Raw genomic sequence first — 9,386 nt, 5'->3', positions numbered from 1 at the left:
ACTTTCTCCCGCAACTATTATGATGATACCATGCCAACTTTGTAATAGACGAGTATGATACCATTGTCCGTTTTGTACAAGAAGTGCATCTAGTTTTTGCCGTAACCCTCTCAACTTTCTTGCATATGCTATGTGGATGAAATGATGATACCATGCCAACTTTCAACCTTTTCAGAGTTCATTTGAAATGCTTTTCAATTTTAGGGTCTTATAGCTCAAAATAATTAGTAAATGCATGAAAAATAACAGGCCAAAAATTAAAAATTATGCCACCTACTGGGCCACCACGGCCTGAATACGATTAGAAACCCATCCATGGGCCAGGATTCAGGCCCGCAGAAGGCCCAGTAGGCCCACAGGCATGTACAGAGAGGTTAGACCCGTAAGCCTGCTTTAGAGATGAGCTCGACAGCTCAGGCGCACCGCACCTTATAAACAGGTGCGGCTCTCTCTTAGCTAGCGAGGTGGGACTAAACTCACCACCACGCCGCTGTGCAAGGCCATTGGTCCCGGTTGGTGGCACGAACCGGGACCAATTCCACCCTTTGGTCCCTGTTGGTGCCACGAACCGGTACTAATGAGGTTGTGGCCCCACGAGCACCTTTAGTACCTGTTCGTGGCACGAACCGGTACTAGAGTTTCTTACTAAGCATTTTTTTAGTCCCACCTCGCTAGCTGAGAGGCACTAGGAGCGGTTTATAAGCCCTGAGTGCAGAGACGATGAAGAAGAGGCGCAATGCTCACGTTGCTTAGCTTCAAGCCTTGAGGAATAAGGTAGACTGCATGGAGCTATGTGCAGTGCAGTCTACACTATTCCGAAAGGCTTGAAGCAAATCAACGAGCATTGCGCCTCTTTTTTATTTTTAATAACTTATTACAACTCCGGACTTCTTGTGTTCCGACAAAATAAAATAAACTTTAATAAAATTTATGAAACTAAAATTAACAAAGTATTTTCTGTTCAAAACATTATAAGAAACCTCTATTATTATTGAAACTAAAATCATATAAAATTGATGCAACTAAAATTATCGAAGTATTTTCTATTCAAAATCATTAAAAGCAAAAAGAATTTTCATAAAGAACTTTTTTTGATAGAAACTTTAATAGCAAAAAGAATTATCATAAAGTAAAATAAATAAGTAATTAGAAACAAAATAAAATAAAATAAATAAGTTTTTTGTTGTAAGTAGAAACAAAACAAAAAAAATAAAGCAAAAAAGAAAACAAAAAAACTAAATACAGCAAAAAGAATTTTCATAAAGAACTTTTTTTGATAGAAACTTTAATAGCAAAAAGAATTATCGTAAAGTAAAATAAATAAGTAATTAGAAAAAAAATAAAATAAAATAAATAAGTTTTTTGTTGTAAGTAGAAACAAAACAAAATAAATAAAGCAAAAAAGAAAACAAAAAAACAGGCAAAAAATAAAAATTATGCCACCTACTGGGCCACCACGACCTGAATACGACTAGAAACCCATCCATGGGCCAGGATTCAGGCCCGCAGAAGGCCCAGTAGGCCCACAGGCATGTACAGAGAGGTTAGGCCTGTAAGCCTGCTTTAGAGAGGAGCTCGATAGCTCAGGCGCACCGCACCTTATAAACAGGTGCGGCTCTCTCTCAGCTAGCGAGGTGGGACTAAACTCCCACCACCACGCCGCTGTGCAAGGCCCTTTGGTCCCGGTTCGTGGCACCAACCGGGACCAATGCCCCCCTTTAGTCCCGGTTGGTGCCACCAACCGGGACCAAAAGCCTACGGTTCCCGCCCTTTGGGCTGCTGAAAAGGGACCTTTGGTCCCGGTTGGTGCCACCAACCGGGACTAAAGGGTGGCATTGGTCCCGGTTGGTGCCACGAACCGGGACCAATGCCCTTGCTATATAACCAGGACTTGTGAAAATTTCACATCTCCCTCGCCTCCCTCGCCAGTTGCCCCCGCCGCCAGGCTGCCCAAATCGCTCGCGCGCTCCTCGTCGCTGTCGCCGCCGCCCGCCGCCATCCCCGTCTCCCCGTGCCCCTGCCCCGCGCCCGAGCCCACGCCGGCCGCCGCCCCGTGCCCCTGCCCCGTCCCCGAGCACGCACGGCCGCGCCCCTGCGCCCCGGCCCGCCCCCACCATTGCCGTCGTCGCCGGCGCCCGCCCCCACTGCCGCCCCTGCCTCGACGCCGCCCCTCCTCCCTGTTCGGTCCGGCTCCGGCGACCCCCTTTCCTCCCTGTCCCCTCGATCCTCTTCATATAATTTTTTTTCATATGCATATATTGATTATATGGATGGATGGATGATGTATATGTTCATTATATGGATGGATGGATGATGTATGCTTTTTTCATATAATTTTTTTAGGCAGATTTTTAGAATTTTTTGTGTATGTATGTTATGTTTATATGTATGTATGTATGTTTATATGCAAAGCATATGCAAAGAAAATGTATGAATGGTCATATGCAAAGAAAAATGTATGTATGGTCATATGCAAAGAAAATGTATGTATGTATGTTCATATGAAAGAAAAATGTATGTATGTATGTTCATATGCATATGCAAAGAAAATGTATGTTCATATGCATCTGCAAAGAAAATGTATGTTCATATATATGATGATATGTTCATATAAAAAGGAAAGTAAGAAGAGGAAGAAAGGAGAAGAAGAGGAGAGGAAGAAGAGGAGAAATAAATAAGAAGAGGAAAAAAGAAGAAAAAGAAGAGGAGAAGAAGAAAGGAATAGAAGAGAAGAAGAAAAAATAGAAAAAATTCTATTTTTTCTTCTTCTCTCCTCTATTCCTTTCTTCTTCTCCTCTTTTTTTTTCTTCTTTTTTTTCTTCGATCTTCTCCTCTATTCCTTTTCTTCTTCTCCTCTTTTTATTTCTTCTTCGTTTTCTTATGTTTTATCGGGTCTGTCGTCGTCGATATACCCCTCTCCCGATAACTTCAACACGAGGGGGATCGATATACCCCCTCCCCGCCGATAATATTATTTTCCCATGTACGTACGTCGTCGTTGTCGATATAACCCCCTCCCGATAACTTCAACACGTGGGGGGGGGGGGTCGATATACCCCCTCCCCGATAACATTAATTTTCCCATGTATGTATGTCGTCGTTGTCGATATATATAACTCCCTCCCAGATAACTTCGACATGATGGACGGTCGATATTTACACCCCCTCTCGACCGTGATAACTTATACCACGGGAGCACCCCCCCCCCCCCCGCCCTCTTGCTCGACCAAAACTCTCGAGGACACCCAAACCCTAGAAGAAAAACGATGTCGGTCTCCTACCCCCTCCCGCCGCGCCCCTACCCTTGAAGCGTTGCCTAGGCCACCCCAAACCCGGAATAAGCTAGGTCTACGTTTGCACTAATATATCCACCTGCTGTCATGTTTGTGTAATAATTGCCATGTTGTAATATTTGCAGAAACAATGGAGCACGGACGAGACGAGCAAGCAGAAGAGGTGTTGGGGGACATAATCTTAGCCGGAGGTGATATCTTGTCGTATCTTAACGACAATGATGGTCTGGAAGAACAGGGTGAAGAAGCAGGCTACGGTGATCGAAGAGTGGAGGAGGAAAGACATGATTATGATGGCTCCGGTGACCCAATGCTGGTGCAAGGAGCCCGTGGTGACGGCTCCGGTGACCGAACAGAGTCCGGCCAGGTAAATATATTAGTTAAGCATGTGCTGACTAGCTAATTGATGCATTCATTGTTTTGGTATGTACACATATTAATTAACACTCGTCTTTCTTCTTTTTTCTAGCCCTCCGGATCGAGCACAACTGCGGTAAAGAGATGAGGCCCAAAGAAAAAGTTGCGCTCGGATGAAAGGTTTGAGATCACAGCAATCGCGCGCGACGGCCAACCGATTGAACCCATCCGGACAAAGGATGCATTTGCTGCTCAGTGCGGGGTTCTAGTTAGGGACAAGATCCCGATCAGCATCCACCAATGGTATAAGCCTAAGAAGGAAGACCCTGAGGTGTCTTATGTCAATGATATGCAGAAAGATGATCTTTGGACTGAGCTGAAGGCAAATTTCACCCTACCGCCAGAGGAGGATCCGGAGAAGCCAGTTAAAGAGTAATTAATCAAGTCTCATGCTCTTAAGAAGATGGCAGACCTATTCAGGGGGTGGAAGAATGATCTGAAAACGTTTGTCAACAAAGAAGAGACACCAGAATTCATCGGCCGGTATGAGAAGATCAGAGATCACTGGCCCGCATTTGTGGCCCACAAGACATCGGAAAAGAGTAAGAAGATGTCAGCGACAAACAAGAAGAATGCTGCGAAGAAGAAGCTTCACCATCGCATGGGGTCAGGTGGCTACCTCAAAGCCCGACCTAAGTGGGCCAAGGCTGAGAATGATCTGCTTGAAAAAGGGATCGAACCATAGACAATGAACTGGACAGACCGTTGCCGGACTTGGTTCTTCGGGGCTGGCGGAACCTTGGACCCTGTATCAGGGAGGTGCGTTTGGACGAACGAGCTTTTGAGAATACCAGTCAAGAATATTCAGCAATATATCGATGAAGCGCAGGAAGGGACGTTCGTTCCAGACAGAGAGAACGACGAGCTCACAATGGCCCTCGGGAATCCTGAGCACCCTGGACGGACACGAGGCACACCAGGCTCCGTTCCGTGGAAGGCTGGTTTTCCGGACGCGGGCGGTTACAAAAGCCAGGAGAGGAGGAAAAAAGTGGAGCAGATCCAAATTCAGAAGCTGCACGAAAGGGTTCAAGCGCTAGAGGAACGAGACGGCAATTGACATGCCGAAACTGCCCCCAAAGCTACACAGCCATCTCAGCAGAGAAGCAGCGTGGCTTCCACCGAGCTGCTTCAGCTGGAGCATGCGGCTCCTGCTAGCTACCCCGTGGATGCTATCACGGAGTCTCAACATTGCCACCTTATGGCGGAATGGCAGAACTTCAAAGTCAAGGCGGCTGTTGGCTCTGTTTTACCTCCTGAACCCGGCGCAACCTACCACTGCCGGCCGATTCCAGAAGGATATGCTAGGGTGATGGTGGATGAAATAACGGAGGGATTTGAGGAGCTCCAGCTTGACCACCCTACCGGTGAAGGGGAGACTCGGCTGGGTTCTGCTCTGAAGACTCCATGCCTATGGCGGAAGTAGCTCATCAAGCTTCCGAACTGGACGGCTCCGGCGAGTAAGGGCACTCCGCCTCCTCCTCCGCCTCCTCCTCCGACGAGTGATCAGGGCACTCAGCCTCCTTCTCCGGCGCGTGGCGGCACTCCGCCTCCTTCTCCGCCTGCGCCGGCGCGCCAGAGCAGCCAGCCTCCTCCTTCTCCGCCTCGTCAGCAAGGGCGGAAGAGACCCGCCGCCGCTGCGGCTGCTCCGGCGCGTCGTAGTCCTTCTCCTCCGCCTCATAAGAAAGGAAAGAAGACAGCCGCAGCCGCTCCGTCTGCTCTGCCGGCGTCTAGCAGTATAGCTGCCAGAGGCGGGAGGCAATACAAATTCGGTCCTTCTCTGAAGACTCCAGAGAAGTTACCATACGAGAGGACCGAGGAGGAAACCAGGAAGATCATGCGAGCCGAAGTGACAAACTTCTTTGAAGGGGTGAAAGCAAAGAAACATCCACCTCCGGAGGAGAAGGTAGATCCGGTGAAAGCAAAGCGCACTGTGGCTGCCCTGACAAAACCACCAAAGTCTCCGCCGAGAGGCAACTATGAGCGCATTCTTGCAAAGACATATGCCGAAGCGGAGCGGTCGGGAAGTACTGTCAGTGATCAAAGGTTAAAAGAACGACGAGCTGGGAAAAAAATTGCCCAGCTCGGCGAACAAGCGAACCAATCGTGCCCCCCGCTCAAGGTGTCAAAAGACATCGCCGCTAATGATCCGAGGATGGTGCCCGGTTATAGCAATCTTGGAGATTACCTGCCCGACGATGTACATTATGAAATCATGGAGGTGGACAAACACAAATACCATTACGGGAAGCCTCTCGTCAAAGATGAAAGATCTCTAACAACGATGATGCGAAGACTACATGATTGGTACATGAAAACCTGCAGAGTGTCTGATGGGATGAATACTTTGACGCTGAGAGTTAAACCGGAGCATGACCTCGTTGGAATTGATCTGCTGAATGTTCCATTTGAGGATTTCTTCCAGTTTTACAATCAAAAGGCCCTCGATAAAACAACGATCACTTGCTACTGTCTGTAAATAGTACTAATTCTGTCATTAGGTCTCTCTATATAGGTCAGCTCTTTCATTGCATGTATTTATAATTATCCTCACTATATTATGCAGATTGAAGATCGCCGAATTGAAGAAAAGACAAATCGGTGATATTGCGTTCATTAACACAAATCTCATAGATGCATATACGGTTGAAAAACATCCCAAAGAAGCCGAGGCCAACTTGCTACAATCGTTGGTATTAAATCAAAACAAAGATATAATACTCTTTCCTTACAACTTCAAGTGAGTGTTACTGTCTTGTGCATATTCGGTTTCCCTTATTAGTCCAGGTTATGATAATGTAATTGATGACTTATGCATGCATGCGCAGCTTCCACTATATTCTCCTAGAGATTAAGCTTGAGCAGGGAGTAGTAACCGTCTTAGACTCGAGACGAAAAGATCCCCAGGACTATGCGAACATGACTCAAATGCTCGAGAAGTAAGTTAAATCGATCATTATCCACCATATCAGCAACTTTGTTCATTTCCTGATATCAAGTAATTGTTTTCTTTGTCTGGCAGGGTTTGGAGAAAATTCACCACAAAAGCTCCGGGACTGCCGAAGAAGCTGCAATTTAATCACCCGAAAGTAAGTACTATAGTAGCATGTTCCGCGCATCTCCTAGTGATTCAAGCGCTAGTTTCATCAATACCATTTAGTATGCTTGCTTATCTGTTTGATTGACCTCTATTTCTTGTAAAGTGGTTGTGGCAGGAACCCGGGAATAATTACTGTGGATACTACGTTTGCGAGTCCATCCGCTACACGACCTGTGAGCGGGGCTACACTGAAGAACAATATGAAGTGCGTAAGCAATAATATTCACAATTTTATTTTATTACCATCATTTGTGTTGAGTTTCATTTATTCATATATATAGGTATTGACCCCCTTCTTCAAATTAGATGTTTCGGAAGCGGGATGAACTCCTAGCACCAGATCGTATGCGAGGAATTCAAGAGGAATTGGCGGCATTCTTCCTTGACCACGTGATCGCTGAAAACGGAGAATACTATGTGGACCCTGTGTTCCTACAATATAATTAGGAGATTGTATTGTAAGAGATAATTATTGTATATATGTAGCCGGTAGTGTCGGATAGATATACGAGAACTTGTTGTTCGACCAATCTCTCGGAGAAGGAGAGGTGGTCGATATCACTTCTCTCTGTATGCATATGTTCATGACGATCTTCTGTTTCCTTCATTTGATTACTAGCTAGAGTGTCTACTCCTCTCCATACGTATATAGTACGTAGCGTCGACCAAGCACGGAGATAAGAGAGGACTCTTCTCTCTATTAATTAGCTAGCTAACACAATATATGAAACACCTAAATTAACCCCCCAAAACCCCTAAACCACCCCCTTTCAAAAAAAAAACAAAAACCTCAGCTCCTGCCAGCTGCTGACGCGTGGATGCCTATTGGTCCCGGTTGGTGACACCAACCGGGACAAAAGGCCCTGCCTATTGGTCCCAGTTGGTGGCACCAACCGGGACCAAAGGCCCCCCTGCCTGGGTTGGCAACAGCGGCCACGTGGAGGACCTTCTGTCCCGGTTCGTGTAAGAACCGGGACTAAAGGGTTAGGGCTTTAGTAACGACCCTTTAGTCCCGGTTCGAGATACCGGGACAAAAGGCCCTTACAAACCGGGGTAAAAGCCCCTTTTCCTACTAGTGCCTCCTAAGCTTCTTAATCCGGTTAGCTTTCCTCTTAGCTGAAGCAACGGCCATGAAATATTTTGTGCTTTTATTCCCGTCCCGGAGCCACGTGACATGAGAATATTGCTTAGCTTTGGTGTTTTTCTTGCTCTCCAACTCCTCAACAAGACATCTCAGCCGAGCCTCCTCCCTGACCTTTGCCTCGGATACCGGCGCCCGCATGCATGTTTCCAACTCACGTCGGGCTCTCCTCAGTCTCCCCTCTAGCTCTCCCACCACCTCCCTGCTCCACTTCTTCATCCTCCCAGCCACATTAGTCATCTCAGCAGCGACATCGCCTCTCTCTTTCAGGCATCCCTCCTCCCAAGCTCCTTGAATCTCAGCACCGCACCCCTCCTCTTGCAGCCACCAAGCCTCGAAGCGGAACCCCCGATCACCTCCACTCGCCATTCTGGGCATGCCTTGTGTATTAACAATTACCGGTCCGTGGTCGGAATGACGAGGGGCCCCGTTGATCACATTGAATTCAGGGAACCATTCGCACCACTTTGCATTGGCCGTTGCCCTATCAAGGCGTTCACAAATGTACGTGTCCACCTCTTTGCTGTGATTTCTCCACGTGAACTTATCTCCTTCATAACCAATGTCACATAACTCACACGCCTCCAGAGCTGCCCTAAAATTATCCATAAACTTCTGAGGGCGGACAGCACCTCCCATCTTCTCATCCCCGGTTAAAATCTCATTAAAGTCTCCAAGGCATAACCAAGGACGACCATTTTGATGTTACTGCCCAAGGATACGCATCATCTTCCAAGTTTTCACTTTCCGCTCTAGCTCAGATTCACCATACACCCCTGTGAGTCTCCATATTCTTCCGTCCTCCTCCGTTACATCCACATCCACATGTCGCCTCCCATATGATCTTAACGAAATGCTTAAACCCCTCCTCCAAAAAAGAGCTACACCTCTACTTCGACCTGCAGGACTCCAAACCACCATGTTCGCCAACCCCAACGACCATCGAAACTTCTCCAGCTCTTTCTCCGTCAATTTCGTCTCCGCCAAAAACAACACGTCGGGCTCCTCCGTCCTCCCCAACTCGAGGAGGCTATGAACTGCCGGGCCGTTCCCAAGTCCCCGGCAGTTCCAACCGATAAGTTTCATTGGTCTCGGCGGGGCTGCTCCGGCAGCTCGGCCGATATCTTGTCATTGGCACTCCCACCCAGGTTATCAGACGCTGGCACATCCTCATGTGTCATCTCATCCACCTTCCCCTTCTTTCCCAACTTCTCTACTTCATCGTCCATCCTTCCTCTCTTCCCTCCCAGCTCCGTAGTCACCATTTGCTCAGTCGCCACAGCAGTCCTATCCCTCCCCTTCTTTCTGTACTTCTTCCCTCCTGCTGCCTTCTCTCTTTCTCCTACGCCGATAGAAACATCCAGCCTTCCATCCTTATTCACAGGGACCATAGCCACCGTGCTCGGGGTGCTTGGTACCGCGGTACCCACCACATCTT

General features: G+C 47.5%; 1 protein-coding gene across 1 annotated transcript; it reads right to left on the bottom strand.

Moving 5' to 3' along the window:
* Nucleotides 1–7,879: 7,879 nt before the first annotated feature.
* On the bottom strand, nt 7,880–8,587 carry LOC141042673 (uncharacterized). The gene has a single exon (XM_073511546.1). The coding sequence runs from the start codon at nt 8,585–8,587 to the stop codon at nt 7,880–7,882; it is 708 nt and encodes a 235-aa protein (XP_073367647.1).
* Between the last annotated feature and the right edge of the window lie 799 nt (nt 8,588–9,386).

This window comes from Aegilops tauschii, chromosome 3 (genome assembly GCF_002575655.3).
Source record: "Aegilops tauschii subsp. strangulata cultivar AL8/78 chromosome 3, Aet v6.0, whole genome shotgun sequence".
Lineage (NCBI taxonomy): Eukaryota > Viridiplantae > Streptophyta > Magnoliopsida > Poales > Poaceae > Aegilops > Aegilops tauschii.
The sequence above is the reverse complement of the archived record's forward strand: the minus strand, read 5'-3'. Positions and strand labels throughout refer to the sequence as shown.

Excerpts from the sequence above, each read along its gene's own strand:
- LOC141042673 (XM_073511546.1), bottom strand. The coding sequence starts at position 8,587 with ATGGGAGGTGCTGTCCGCCCTCAGAAGTTTATGGATAATTTTAGGGCA.